Raw genomic sequence first — 16,581 nt, 5'->3', positions numbered from 1 at the left:
CTTAATTTCTGTTAAATCGGTCTCTTCCTTGGGTAGCAATGTAATATATGCTTCTGACCATGACTTCGGTATTTTACTCTCAAACATCACTTCATTCATAACTTGTAGGAGTGGGAGAGTCAAAATTTCTTCAAATGTTCTGTAAAATTCCACAGGTAGTCCATCCGGTCCTGGGGTTTTCCCGTTGTTTTGTTTTTTAAGTGCATCTGTTAGCTCCATCATTGTTATTTTACTTTCTAGCATTGTTCTAATTTCATCTGATATCTGGGGAAGATTGGCGTCCTGTAAGTACTTTTTGATTCCTCCCTCCTCCACCTTCTCTTGTTCGTAGAAATATGTTAATTAATTAAGCATTAATTAATTATCTAGCATTTTGATGATTAGTTTCATTTTTAAAAACCTGACACATTACACAGGGAAATATGTTAATTAATTAAGGCAATGCGTGTAAGAGATATTTTCTAAAACTTCTCAAATAGGCTTAAACCACATTTAACTGTTAATTGCCTTAGTAATAGATATTTACACTCTCCATCAAAATAATTTTCTATACTTTCTACACCTCTCAGTACAAGACCACATACAATTTTGTATATGCTATTGGGTTCAGTGGGACTTGTATGTAGATTAACAGTTTACATTCTTCAGGGATAACTTTAAATATACTAAAACATTAAAAATGTGCATAAAAATGAAGAATTTATGAATGAAGAATTACTGGTGAATGTTCCCAACTAGAATTAAATTTTCATTGATCTTAGGGCAAAAATATTGATGAAAGCAATTGTTTTCATATTTGTTTTATGTGATTTCCCAATGACACATGAACTGAGCATTTCTCCCTCTAACCACCTTTTTTTTAAAAAAAAAACCATAACAATAGTCAAGCCTCCAAAAGAATATGCCACTGCTCCTTGAGGAATTAAAACATTAGGAAAGACTGGTCTTGCTTAGTCAACCAGCTGCTCCTTCCAGTAATAAGGTAGCTCCTCCCCCATTTGAGTGAATCCCAGGAGTCACCATTAAAAAAGGAATCTATACATTAACCTACCTTTAACTCTGATTCTCCAAATAATAATCAATTAATTAATGTAACCTGCCCTTCTACCAGAGGTGGTATTCATCAGGTTCTGACCAATTCTGGAGAACCCATAGCAGAAATTTTGAGTGCTTCAGAATCAGTAAATTCCACCTCTGACTGGCCACACTCACATCTATTCTCTGCCTCCTGAGTCTCAGCTTACTGGGAAGGGATGGGGATTTTACAGTATCCTGCCCTCACCACACCTACCAAGCCACACACCCAGAACCGGTAGTAAATTTTTTTGAATCTCACCACTGCCTTCTACCAGACTTGGTCTTCCATGACTGCATGCTCCCTTGAGTTCAATGCATTGATCAAAATAAGTTGATCAACAGAGAAGGAAGACTATCTTCTTGATATTTCATATAGAGTGCAGTTGCAATTTTCTGATAAGTAACAAGTATTTTTCGAAAAGTAACAGAAAATAGTGAGAAAGTAAATGTGAAGAATTATTTCCTTATATACAAAAAACAATTGCAGCTACGGTAATTTAATAAGAAAAAAATATGGTAAAAAATATGAAAGATTGATTAATTACAAATGAAGACATGAAATATATCAATATTCTTTTTTATTGAATATACATTTTATTTCATGTGGATTCTGTTTCTTAGGTATGTTGTGGGAGGGAAGGTTGTAGCCGAACCATTCCTTGTTTGTAACTGAATTGGTTCCTGCTATTGTTAAAATCCATATGTAGTGTGTATCTTACATAAAGCTATTATGTGTAAGTTCTGAGGAAATTATTTCCATTTCACATTTCCCCAACTTTATATAGTCAAAATAATGATCAAAAATCATATAATAATATAGTATGATGATTAATTATCTGATTTGATAACAAATAAAATGGCTGAAGCATATATGAAGAGGGCTTAACATGGAAGATTTAAACTGTTATTCTGTTCCGCAAGTTATTCAGTAAATTGAAGAGTTAATGTTACCTGTGACCTATGAATAAAATATTTATAAACATAGGTTTTCTAGAAATAATGCTGGTCTTTCTGTGTTATGAAGTGTATCTTCCAGTCAGTTGAATTAGCTTTTCTTTAATATATGTTGGCTTCTTTTTAATTCTTTTTGTAATTGTAAAATCATGCAGGATCACTATGAAGTTGTGTAGCCTTGAAATTAAATATTAAATCAAATATGTGAGTGCATATACTTGTGTATGTGTGGGTGTGTGAGTAATTATGTAAAATATTGTAGATAGTAATATATAAGAAACCATTAAATACTGTATATGATTTTCATGTTATGAATTGTTTTTTTTTTAAAAAAAATACTATATTCTTTCCTTTTTCTTCTTGTTAGTGTTTTATTTTATTTTTTTCAATCTTACGTTGTTCTATTAAAGAAATAAGGTACAATAAATACATAACTGCTACCCTACAGACTAGGACAGTGATGGCTAACCCTTTTGTTGAGGCGTGTCAAAAGCGAGGAAGCATGGAGGGTTGCACGCATGCATGCCCACACCCATAATGCAATGCCCTCCCCGCTCATGTATGCACAAGCCCCACACACATGCATGCACAACCCCCTATGCAAGTCTCTGGACTTCCAGAAGGTACGTTGGGCTGTTTTTTGCCCTCCGCAAACTTCATGAAAACCTCCTGGAGTCTCTGGAGGGAGAAAAACAGCCCAAAGGGCAACCCAGAAGTTCATTCCTGAACTTCTGGTGGGCCCTGTTGGGCCATTTTTCACCCTATTCAGGTTTCAGGGAAGCCTCCTGGAGCCTGGGGAAGGTGAAAAATGGCCCAACACACAAACTGGAAGTTCAGGGACAGACTTCTGGTTTCCCGTTGGGCCATTTTTCTCCCTCTGGAGGTTTCAGGGAAGCCTCCAGAGAGCGAAAAACAGCTGAAAACCAAGACCAAAAATCAGCTTGCCAGTGCACACATGCGACTGACAGGACAATGCCTTGTGTACCCTGAGAAATGGCTCTGGTGCCATAGGTGACAACACAATTTCTGTTGATGATGATCTCAACTCAAGGATAAAGTAAAATGCATTAACATGTCTATATGGTAGAGCACATAGTAAAGAGAACAATTAATCCAGGATACATTTTCCTTATTAAACAACAGTTAGATCAAGAATTAGTCAAGCACTGGTTAAACAGAGGATGATTTACCAACTCTACCCAATACATATCTGATGTTTAAGATACCATGAATCATTTGTTACCAAGAATGTTATGCTCCATAATAACAGATATATTGATCTTGATGACGTTTTATCTTGACTCTTGATGGCCCTTCATTGGTCTCTTTAGTCTAAAGTGCATACTATACTGTACTTATTAGAGGTAACCAATGAAAAACAATCAAGTAATCTTAATTTGGATTTATCATTCTTAAATCTCCACACGTAATAGTTCAGGGGGAAAATTGTAATGTTAACTTGATGGGCTTTTTATGAATCCTACATGATTTTGAGTTCTATTTTTATATGCTTAGTGCCATTGTTTTTCTGATTTGGAGGCTTAGACTAATAGCTCTTAAATTCAAACTTGAGCAAAGCTGTTGTTTTGATTTTATAGACAAAAGGAATGGTTTCCCTGGCAACAGATACTAGGGTAAAATACTTCAGTTGGTAACACTATTCTTACCCACTCAAGCTTCCTTTAGCTATTCTGCTGGCAAAGAATAAATATATAACACCCAATCAGTAGGAAATATTCAGTTAATCCAAGAAGAGAAGCTAAGGACAGGTAAGTCTGTTCACTTATTGGTCCAGCCAGAGCTGTTGACAAGATTTCCACTCTTTTCTGAGTAGGGATTTCATGGTTTTAAACTTGACTGTTGCTTAATTTTAGCCAAGAATAGAAAGGATAAACTCTTTTTCACTTTACCTCTAGGAAATTGGTTTTTTAAAATTCAACTGCAGGTTGATTTTATATATATATATATATATATATATATATATATATATATATATATATATATATATATATGTGTGTGTGTGTGTGTGTGTGTGTGTGTGTGTGTGTGTGTGTGTGTGTGTGTGTGTGTGTGTGTGTGTGTGTGTGTGTGTGTGTGTGTGTGTGTGTGTGTGTATGTATATGTATGTATATAATTTGTAAACCCTAAATTGTGAAGCATAATGAAATAATAAAATATTTATTTTAAAACATACATAAGATAAATATTGCTAAAAACTTTTCTACTTCAGTACTGTCTTCCTAGTATTCTGTGTATTAATACTGTAAATATGCATAAAGCATGTCATTCTCTCTATATAAATTTTTGTATGCACATTCTTGTTTGCAGGTCACATCAATGTCCTTTTTTATGATGTGTGCAAAGAAGATCTATGTGGTCTATAGGAGTTGAAAATGACTCGATGGCACAATGAATCAATCAAAAAGTTTTTGAAGACCTATCTAGCAACAATTTAGTTGATCTTTCCCTGTCCTTTCCCCAGTTTTTAGAATATATTTAGGATTGAAGTGAAGAAATGTATCTCTTAATGTACTCTCTGAATGTACTCTTTAACAAAAATATCACTTTGGATGGGCTTCTAGCTGTTGATTATTTGCTTGATTGTTCATTTAATTTGTATGCTGCCTATCTCTACCAAATGACACTGCTCCAACTGATTTTTAATATCCTTGGTTTTGAGTTAGTTTTATGTTTTAGCTCTTTGTTTCAAATTATCAGTAGGGATGAACAGATATTTGAAGAGACATTTTGCTGTATCAACAGTACATGCGAAACATTGTTCTGAAGCATGTATTTGACTTGTTGATCCACCCCTCTTCTAATTTAGCTAAATGGCTGCTGCATTTTGCTTTGCTTGAAAAATGAACCTTTTGCACATGCAAGATATATGTGCAGGAACCATTACTATTAGAACCAAGAACCATATTAAGACAACAGGTTTCCCCCCTCTCCCTTGAAAGCAGAATTTGGGCATTATGTATAACAGTTACAGAATATTAAAAGGAGAATATATGGATCTTGTTGTGAAGATGCATAATGACAAATATGTTCCATGTTGAGGCAACATGCCAGAAAGGTGCCTTGATTATATGTCTTGAAGCCTTCTTAAGTGGACATTTAAATCAACTACCATGTCTACTGCAATAATTAACAATGTGTAATTGACATTGCAGCCGGTATTAATTTTTTTCAAGACTATATTTACATGATTTATTTTAAAATATGACTGTAATTTATTTAACATATAACTAATTTAATATAATTTTAAGATTTGATGGTTATGTTGTGTTATATTTGTTATGTCATGTATGTTATTTTTGTTGTTATGTTGTTATATTAGTTTGTTATGTTGTTTTATGTTATGATAATTTATGATATTATACTTGATTTATTCATCTTAATGATAGAGTTTTTATAAGATAAATGTAAGTGATTCAGTCTTTGACTTCATAAGTAGGTGACTCTGGATTGCTGATGAGTGATTTGAGAACAATTATAACTAGTAATTGACAATGACTTGGTAACTGGTGAAATGCTATTGCAAGTTGTTCAAAATTATTAGCTTCATTGTTTTTCTGGTGAGAATTAGGAGATTCTCATAGCAAATTTGCCACCAGGTGGATTAGTTAGAAAAGTGTTTAAGTGTATCCCACACATATACACACAATAACAAATGTGTATTTATCCAGCCAATATATATCCATGAAATAAGAATTCTTCTAAATGAATTCTTTTCATTTTTCAAATTGCTAACATGGGTTGGAGAAGAGGCTAGGAAAAACACTCTTTCATATACAATAACATGGAAACATCTTTCAAGTTAGACATGATACCTAGTTTTTCTATCTCTTCACAACACTGTACAAGATAAATTTATCTGGGTGATAGTTCACAGCTTACTGTAATCAAGGAGTTTTACTGCTGAATGAAGATGTAAATTCAGATCTGTCTGCACACCACCACTTCATCTTATGAAGCTCTAAATAAAGCCATATCAATTACAGCCTTATCAGATGAAATACATTTTGTTTACAAAATATAAAGACTATATTTTTAAAAAAATATAAAACCTATTGAAATCAGTGAGAAAGATTACATTCATTTCAATGAGGCTGCACTAATTACTAAGACTGTTATATATTCTATTATATATTTATTTTTCGGTGACTATGGTAGAGAAATATTTAAAAATTTTGTAAATTAAGTATACTTAAATACAAAGCATTAAAGATTAATTCTTATAGAGTTACTAAGGCAGGAAACTGTATGATGAATGTTCTCTGCTCCTGATCATCAAGAAGTATCAAGAATGAAAGATATAACACATCATCTTTTCTATTCATATGAAGAGTGCTAAAATATCCAGTAAATTTTGAATTTTGCAACTCTGACACTGGAAATGTTACACATCTTAATGAAATCTAAATATTATTGAAAAGAAAGAAAACCAATTCCATTGTATTTAAGTACAATGACAATAAAGATTATACTTATACTTAAAAATCTGGCTTAGACTGCAGAATATTGATTGTTGTTGTTTGGCTGCCAATGGAAAGTACCCTAAATCTAATACTGCAACATTCAGAAATAAGCTAAATATTCAATGAATGATAGATGTTACTTTATTTTTGTAGCAAATAAAATAATCATGACACAGATTCCTTTAAGATGCCAAATAAATGCTAGTATTACTAAACTTATAACATGTTTAAGATTTAATTGGAATATTATGCTATTTTTCATTGCACTATTTATTTTCAACCATTACTTTCTCAAAGCATGTCATAGTATGTACATTTCCTATATGAAAAGTATAATAAGTTGTTTGGCCTCTTTCATGGTTCTGAATCATGGTTTCCATTTGGGTTTAAACTCTGGCTCCAATTTTTTTCTGCATGACATTCCAACATAATTTGAATTTTCAATATGTCTATTTTTAGCTCTTATTTTTCAAGGATATGACATTCTATGATGAAGCCTTTCAAAAACAGCCAGAGAAAAAAAGATTAGCCAAGCATATGTACTATAACTACTTTGCATGTATGCCAACAACAGCAACAGGTTTAGGAATATTTTTAAACTCTTGTTCTATTCATTATGGAAAGAACTGTAATAGTCAGTTTCCACTTGCATTCAAAGATTCAAGAAAAGGATAAGTAGTTTAGCTTATTTTTTAACTGATTAAACAGTTGACCAGTCTCTCTTTCTCACATTAATTACCATTAATTTGCCATAAAACAACTTTCTTTATCTTTGGATCAAAAATGCGGAATTTGCATGCTGAAATGTTAAGACAAAGAATGTCAACTTCTTTGTGAATAGCAAGAATAAATAATATTCCAATTTATCAAAAACTGTTTATAATCTACCATTTCACTCAGATATCTTGATTTTATATATGGGAGGGATGGAATTCTAATTTAGTTCATTGTGATTTACCTTTACACATTAATTTAAAATATCCTGAAAATTCATTGGCCACAACCCTCCTAGCTTTCCAGAGATCTTAAAGAACTATATTTCCCACAAACACTGGGGTAGAGTGATACTGTGTCACAAAAAAGTAACTATTAAGGTGGTGGGAATTGTCATTTGAGGAGCACCAGGAGTGTTTCTGATTATGTTGTATTTTTCCCATTGTTATTGGTTTTGAAAGCTGGCCAGAGTTGTGCTGCATAGGAAGAGCAGCTGTAGAAATCTTTTAAATAAATAATTACTTTATTTGATTGCTCTTCTCAATAAAAGGTAGTGGATATAATTTCTGTATAAGGTTGAAGGCTTCAAATTAGCAATGGCAAATATCTTTTTATATAAATTCTGAGCCAATAAATATTATAAAAATGTCCCCCAAAAAGCAATTTTTAATATATTGGTAAAGCACAAAATACACATGGCAATGATGACATAAATGTGCAAGAGATGCTGTCATTTTATTTATGCCATCCTACCTTAACATTGTTTTTTCAATTAACATTTATATGTTCACATTTGGCTTATAGTATGTCTCATAATGTTTTGTGTTGTATGAAAATTGTAAAGGTGCATGACTGTGGTATGTTTGAGTTGTTTCTAATGATTATCTTCACTGTCCAGTGTTCTTTCAATATAGGTACCTACAACAATACCAAAACTGATTTAGAGAAAGGGAAATTTATATAAGTACTGTAGCTATCAATATAATAAATAGTTTTCTATTACAGATAGCATAAATTTTGCAGTCATGTATGCCCAGACATAGTGAGTTCTCTTATCTATTAGCAAAATTAAATATTATGGTAAAATGTTGTTTTGGCATATATGCCACAGATATATACCATATATTTCAATTTGGACTTACAGATTAGTTTCTTTAACCTACTTGTATCCCAACTATTAATAAAGCTATTAATAGAGCAATTATGTAGGTGGAAAAGCTCAGTTATTATAGTATAATTCCAAACTCATGTTAATGTTAATAAAGGTTGATAGGCTTCAGCTTTTTAGAAATGTACAAATGTAGTGGAGACTATTTATTAGGACTCTGAAAAACATTTAGACAAGATGCTTTGCAAAGCATGTTGACATGAATGAAGCATCATCTTTGATTCATTAATACACCTGGCTTTTGCAAGATTTGTCTAGTTACTTTGAAGGATGTTTTCCAAATTTCTCCATCTTTATGTATGCAATATTTCTTCTAGGATCATCAGCAAAGTGATGTGATAGGTATGCACATGCATAAACTTAAGCAGGACATTTTTCAGATGAACCTTGCATGCTTTTAAATAATGTGGCTGCTTTAACATTTCAAGTAGCACTTCATTCACCCCACTACATTTTCAGAACTGCCTTTCTGAATGCTTTGTGTAACCCTATTGCCTGTAAATCTTACTATTAACTACTCTCTTATTATTTTATAGGTTGTGGCTGTTAGATCAGCCTTTTCCATGTTGGTACTACTCACATGTATTACAACTACAGTTCTCAGAATTCCTAATCAACCTGCCCAAAAGATAGGAAATCCTGGAAGTTGTAGTTCTAACTAATTTTGAGAGTACCAAGTGGGCAATAATATATTAGAAAACTGAGTTCAAATGCATCATTAAGAAGACACATTCCCTTTGAAGATAGTATTCTGTAAGAATGTTCTAAGCTGAAATAATTCATAATAATTCCTGGTATCTATTTGATATGTCTATTCTACTTCTGCAGTTAATACTGCAGACTGATATAGGATCAAGGCCTTAGCAACATTATTAGTACCCCTCTCCAAAAAAATTGGGAATCATCCATGCATTCAGCAGTCTTTAAAGTCTGCACTAGATTGATGGAATAAGAAACTCAGTTTTCTCATTCTGCACATTGGAGTGAAGGGAGGAATTGTGTTAAGCCTTTAAACATCCATGGGATAGGGGATGGGGAGGAGGCAAAATGGATCCATAAACAATGGATAATAGCATCATGATAGAAAACCTGTAATTTACATGGATTACAAATTGGGATGTATCATGATATCACCACAAACATATCATTTTGACATAATTCTAATTTTCTGTGGACGTGTATAATAGACCAACACATGAATGCAAAATTCCAGTCAATGCTACCTAAATTCTGTGCATTTGAATGCATACACAAACCATTCACTTATTAATCTGGAAGATAATAAAGTAAATGCTGCAACAACTCAGGAAAATGTATAGGAAAATAACATAAACATAATTCCTAACTTCAGAATTTTGCCACTTCTTAACAGCAAAGCCCCATTGGGTTTCCGGTGGTGCTTTCCAAAATGTAGCATAACACTGGGGATTTTTTTTTAAATGTAGATGCTGTACATATAAAGGTAATTTAATCAGGTTACGATTACACATATTTTAAAAAATCACTTGAAGTAAAATAGTTGATACTACTGAAATGATATGGCCTAGTTAACAGGGTTTTTAGAAGAAATTGGGTTGAATGAAAAACTACATGCTGGAAAAGGAAGTGCTTTATCGATTCCTGGAAGAAATTTTATCCAATAGAAGGCTTCTGCTGGCAATACTTGTTGATTCCCTCTTCTCTGCAGCCAGTTGTATCCTCTGATCTCCTTTATTCTGGATAACATAATTAAGTTATGAAGTAGCTTCCAGATGAAACAAATGACTTCTGGGAAATTGTGGATTTTACAAAGACCATTTTCCACTTTCATTGTTGAGAGTATCTATTGGTTTAAGCAAATCCTTGATCTAGTCCACTGACTACAAATGTTGACTGATTGAACTAAAATCCCAGCTGAGGCTCTGTTAGAATGCTAATAGTGAACTGAAGTGAATGCAGATGGCTGCTTTATATGATAAATGTCTTGGGAATAATCTTACAGAGGGTCATTATTTAGCAAAGGTTGTTGAAACTGGAAGTTCTGTTGTTAAGCAATGGGGTCATAAGTTGAAAAACCATTTGACCATGTTATTTAGGAATGGCAGTTGCAACAGTCACAGTTAAACAAGGATTGTGAAGGTCATTAAGTCATTAATCACGTGACCTTAGGACTCCAGATTTTCTATCAACTTGCTTCCTTATTTATTTAATTAATTAATTTATGGTGCTGCCTATTCATACATGGCAACTCAACATGGCTTATACAATAAAAATAAAACTAATAGAAGAAAATAAATAATAAAATAATAAAATAGGCCCCCTATCATGGCAAAAACATACTGTATCACACAAGCCATTTAATGGGCTCCATCCTGCACTGGGTTCCCCAAGCCCACTAGCAGAATGGGGTCTTCAAGTGCTTTCCTAAAGAATGTTAGAGTCGGGACCAGTCTAATCTCTGGGGGAATGATATTCCAGAGACAGAGAAAGCCACCAGAAGAAGGCCCATCTTCTGGGTCCCACCAAGTGTATACCCCTAGGGGATGGGACCTGCAACATTCTTTGCCTCCTTGCTCTAATGGGTTGGGTAGATGTGACCGGCAACAGATGGTCCCTCAGATAGCCTGGTCCCAGGGGCTTTAAAGGGCTTTAAAGGTGACAAGCAGAACCTTGAATCGCACCCAGAAGCAAATTGGCAACCAATGAGGCTCCCACATAAGAGGTGATACATGTGTACACCAAGGTCTGCACAAAACCATCTGGGCCACTGCATTTTAAACCAACTGGAGCCTCTGGATGCTTTTCAAGGGCACACCCATGTAGAGTCCAATGCAATAGTCAAGATCAGAAGTGACTAGAGGATGAGTGACCATGAGTAAGGATTGTCAGTCAAGGAAAGGGCATAACTGGTGCACAACCTGAAATTGCGCAAAGACCCTCCTGGCCATGACTGCCACCTGCTCTTTGAGCAGAAAGCACAAGTCCAGGAGATCTACCAGATTACACACAGGGTCTGTTTGGGGCAGTACCACCCCATCCAAGACCAAAGGTGGCAATTCTCCATGGGCCAAAGACCCTCAAACCCAGAGCCGCTCAGTCTTGCCAGGGTTCAGTTTCAACCCGTTGCTCCCCATCCAGCCCCTAACAGCCTCCAGGCACTGCTAGAGGAAGCACACAGCATTGCTTAATATAAATTCAGATTTAATTGTGGGTAGCTGGAAAGAAATGGTTATAAATTGTAATCAAATGATTGCTGGATGCTGCAACAACTATAAATATGGGGTCTAATTATAACTACCACTTGTTTAACCCTATCATAAATTCAGTCATTGAGTGAAAAGTTATTAAATGAGGATCACCTGTACAATTATTTTTCTTATAAACAAGACACAGATTTATTTTGTTCTTTTCTTTTTAAAAATATTTTAAAATCTTCAGGAAGAAAATATATGATGACCGTATTGTTTAATTACTGCCATTTGAAATGGCCATTTGTGTTCACTTTATTTTATTATTAACACAAAAGTTCAACAAATTAGTCCAAGTAGTACTTTAATTTCATCAGAAGTTTTCAACACAAAGAATTTGTCAGATCCATTGCAATGGGAAGGAAAAACTGCAATTCCCCTCTTCTTGCTTGGTGCCTATGGAAAACATTTTCCATGGCTGCAGCTGAAATTAAATTTTCACTTAATGTGTATCTAAGTAAAACTAGTTTCAAAGAAAAATGAATTGCATTTTTCCACAGAGGGGAAAAATTCTCAACTGCCATTTTTTTAAAGTGAACGTATTTTTTGACTTAAGAAAGCAATGCAGTCTACATAAAATCTATAATATTCCTGTGTCACTGTTTCCAAAGGATCATTTTAGGAAAAAACGTCAGATTGCTCATTATCTTGGTATGGAAAATGGTACCCATTATTGAAAAGTGGTCTGTATTTGTACTAATACAGAGAATGCCATTTTAGAAATGAGCCTGATTGCATGGTTCATTTTGTTCTCCTTTGTAGAGCCAGGCTGCGGCCCACTACAAAGGCACTAAACATGCCAAGAAGCTCAAAGCACTGGAAGCCATGAAACATAAGCAGAAATGTGTAACTACCAAGGACAGCGCAAAGACTATCTTCACCTCCATCACTACCAATACCATCAATACCAACTCTGACAAAACAGGTTAAGCAATAATTTCTGTTGTGATTGATTTATTTTATTCTTTTTCCCTTGTTGACTGCCATGTCTGTTGGGTTGTGTGCTTGCCATGCTGATTCATGCTTGTGCCATCATTCTGTATAATGTTGATTCCTTTCTTCTTCCCAGTATACTTACAAGGGGAAGGTAATCATGGCAAGTTGTGTAACTGATTTCTCTTGTGCACAAAGATGTTTGTCATCATGTCAGACATGAACGCATATATTTTAAGATGAATAATATCTATTGCCAGCAAACAATTAAGCATAAATTTATCAGAGCCTTGTAGTCTAAGTCAGAACTGCCTCCCCCTTTGCAGCTTTCTGTGACTCTTTTTTTAAAGCATTTTGTCAAAGCTTTATTGTCACATATTATTATTATTTCAAAAAATATTACACAATTTCAAATTGGATAATTTCCATGTACCCTCCACCCACTTTATAAACAGGTAAGTGTGACCAAAATGAATTATTCTTATATTTCAGTTGCACAGATTGAAAAACAGCATCTAAGTTTAAAACTATTAATCAAAATCAGATTGTGCGAGTTTCTCTCTACTTCTCCTAGTAATAAAAACATTGCCAGCAGCCGTTAAGTTGATGGGACTTGAGTTGCCTTGTATTTAAAATCTGAACCACTATCTAGGAAAATTTATAAACAGAAAATTCAGCATTCTATGTAAAAGAACTGATCTTGTTCTTTTCTGTTTGTATTATGCAAGGTCCAGACATCTGGGTGACATGGGCAGCATACAAGTTAAAGTACTTTTAAAAGTAAGGTGCAGTTGCACCTGGGTGATATAAAACAAGTGATTGTTTTACTTCTTGTGGTACAGTCACTTGATAAAGAGGGGTTCTTTGAACTGTTGCTAACCACATTTTGTAAGGCATCAATTTGGAAGTTCTGCCTTTGCTTATGGCCAGCTGTCTTTTAATTAGTGTTTATTATTAAGGAAATAAGAAATTTACACTGAACTGAATTGGTTCTTGCCAAAAAATATACTGGTATGGCTTTTCGTTCATAAAAAAATTGAATGGAGAGAGTCTTTATTCTTTTTAATTATTGCATATAAAATAGATGAAGAATGCTTTACATTGATTAGCCTTGTAGCAACCTCCTATAGAGTCTAAAACAGACAGTAGGGCAGAATGGTGGATGGGAGATGCTTAATGTATCTGTAACAACTACCTTTGAATCTTGATTGTTGTGGTTTTTTTAAGGTCCCTCAATTGATTAGTTTTCACTCAAAGTAGACTTATCCTTTGTAAAACATACAGTTACAATTGCAGGTACTACAAAGTTGTGGCAGTTGGACAAAGGTTGCAATATAAAGCACATTACTCTGGAGTAACTGTCCCACTGTCATTTGAAGCCAAATGACTTCCACATTTATAAAAGAGAGATAAGTATATTATTATTAAACAGCATACAATGACATTTACAGTGAAATAATCAAAATATTCCAAGAAATGACTAAAAGAGATGCAACAGCATTGCAACTGTCCATATGCACACATGTGTGGAGAGATAGAACCAGGGGTGGGTTCCTGCCAGTTCTAACCTCTTCTATAGAAGAGATTCCACAAATCTACAGTGCCGTTTAGAACTGGTTCCAGCTTCCTCCCCCTGCACTTCTGCACACCGTCAAGATGAAGAGCGAGAGGAGGAATTCTGGGAGTTGAAGTCCACAAGTCTTAAAGCTGTCAAGTTTGAACACCCCTGGGTTTTTTTCTAAAGGGTTAAGGGTGCAAGGGTCTTGTAACTTGATAGCTTTAAGGCTTGTGTGCTTCAAATGCCAGAGTTTCTGAGCCAACATTTTGGTTGTTAAGCAAGATCATTGTTAAGTGAGTTTCATCTCATTTTACAAATTGGCCAGTCACATGTCTGGCAAGCAGCGTTCCGTCTAAGCTGTCCGCCTGCGCGGCCGCACAGGTAACAGAAAAACACTGTGCACAAGTTTCAAACTGCAGCGCAGTGTTTTTTTAATGTCTTTAAATGTGACTAAAAATATCCCCCCTCCCTCCCTTGTCTCTCTGCACCGAAGTCTCTCCTCCATCTGGTGATTGGTGAAATCAAGGAAGACTCTGCCCGGAGACCGATGACGTTGCAGAAGGGAGAATTCCCATTGGTCCTCTGGGGCTTCGTCAGTTCCTGGGAAAACGGGATTCGCTGGTTGTAGCCTGCGTTTCTCTGCACATCCGGGGTTTCTCAGGCATTGCCTCATCTGAAGCCCCGTTCTAGGCTCAGCATTTTTTCTGCAATCCCTTCACTTTGGGGAGAGAAGGAAGCAGCGTGGAATTGGAATGCCTGAGCCAAAGAGGTCCATGGGATCTTAAGACTTGATTTTTGAGAAGTACCAATCCTTTCCACTCTTTCCTTTTCCTTCTGTCCTTCTTCTAACTTCCTTTCTTTTTCCTTTCCTTTCTCTTTGCCTTTCCTTCTTTTCCATTTCCTTTTCTTTCTCCTTTCTTTTCCTTTTTCCTTTCCTTTCTCTTTTCCTTTCCTTCTTTTCCATTTCCTTTCTCTTTTCCTTTCCTTTCTCCTTTCCTTTCTCTTTTCCTTTCCTTTCTCCTTTCCTTTCCTTCTTTTCCATTTCCTTTCTCTTTTTCTTTCCTTCTTTTCCATTTAGTGTGCCACTCGAACACTATACTTTTCCACACACACTGAAAAAAAATTAGAGGGAACATTGCCGGCAAGCCATCCCCACCCAGTCACATGGCCGGCAAGCCATTCCCACATGGTCACATGGCCAGCAAGCCACTCCCACACCTACAGAAGAGGTTCTAAAAATTTTTAAAACCCACAACTGGATAGACCCATATACACAAAATACAGAAATCCATGATATTAGGCAGTTTGATGTAGAATAGTGTATATAACATTTGTCAGAAGTGAAGAATATAATTTGACAATTGTATATCTCATTTAAAATAGTATGTTTAAAGTAATTTAATATGGAACTCTTAAAATACTAACGTTGTATCTGATGAATGTTTAAGTCAGCAACCATTTCCAATAATTCAATTGTAATCTTTAATAATATAACAATAGGTTATATTACAATTTGGGCAGCTGAGTGACTTATATCCATGCAAAGTAACAGGGGCATATAAGCAAAACTGTAACCTGGTTTTCAATGTTTGCAAATGTTTTAGCTTATAAACTTGTGCTAGTGTCATACGTAAGTATTATTTTACACAATTGCATTATGGCATTTGTGACATTCTCCTCATGTCATCATGGATGCTGCTGATTATATATACCAACATTTGAGAAGTTAATCATGCATTCTGAGACTCAAGAACCAGGCCAAGCAATGAACTTGGAGCTATTGTTCTGAATAGGTAAAATATATATTTTATGTACCAAATCATTTTTGTCATTTGTTTCTTATTCTTTATATTCTATTGTAAAGGTTATTTTGGTTTGAATTGTTTGAACTGTTTGACTTTGAAATGTCTTCAAAGTCTAACAGAATAGAATTTGTACAAATTAGAAAAATATCAATGATCAAAAGCATGTATATTATTGTGGAAACTACTTTACTAAGGGCATGTGTTTTCTTTATAATCATATTCATGTTCCTCTGAAAAAATATTTCATTTAATTTTTTTCATGGCCTTATAATAGCATCAAAAGATCAGTATGTGGAATGAAAAAAGCTAGGAGAAAGGCATATTAACATAATTTCAGTATATTGTGTATAAATCATGATTCAATAATGGAAAATATGTTAGAACAACATGTTGGTCAAAATTTGACCAACAGTTGAACATTTCCCAAAAGTTGGAATCTTCACTGTCTATTTACAAAAAATATGGGATGACTCAATATTCAACTAAAGCAGGAACTGAAAGGGCCATTTATTTTCTCTAGCCGTTTGGCAGAATAGGATTCCAGCAATGAATTCTAGACAAATTAAAGGCATGTGGAAAAAATATAAAAGTAAAACTGAATTATTAAATCCACTTGTACTAGACTGTATAATGATTATAGACTCATGTGAGACTTTAAATCCCA

At 34.6% G+C, this 16,581-nt stretch overlaps 1 protein-coding gene across 2 annotated transcripts in view; it reads left to right on the top strand.

Annotated features, from left to right (window-relative positions):
- The window catches only part of ZNF385D (zinc finger protein 385D), a 300,858-nt gene that overhangs the window by 236,024 nt on the left and 48,253 nt on the right, over window positions 1-16,581 (top strand). For both annotated transcript variants that reach the window (XM_087712854.1, XM_014051913.2), the window contains exon 4: window positions 12,384-12,546. In XM_087712854.1, the coding sequence (XP_087568980.1) occupies window positions 12,384-12,546 (163 nt within the window). The remainder of the gene's footprint in view (window positions 1-12,383; window positions 12,547-16,581) is intronic.

The sequence above is a fragment of the Thamnophis sirtalis genome, unplaced genomic scaffold (genome assembly GCF_051295495.1).
Source record: "Thamnophis sirtalis isolate CommonGarterSnake01/CBP01778 unplaced genomic scaffold, rThaSir2_p1.2 scaffold_4, whole genome shotgun sequence".
In the NCBI taxonomy this organism is placed as follows: Eukaryota; Metazoa; Chordata; class Lepidosauria; order Squamata; family Natricidae; genus Thamnophis; species Thamnophis sirtalis.
Note: the sequence above shows the minus strand (reverse complement) of the source record. Positions and strands in the feature narration are given on the sequence as shown.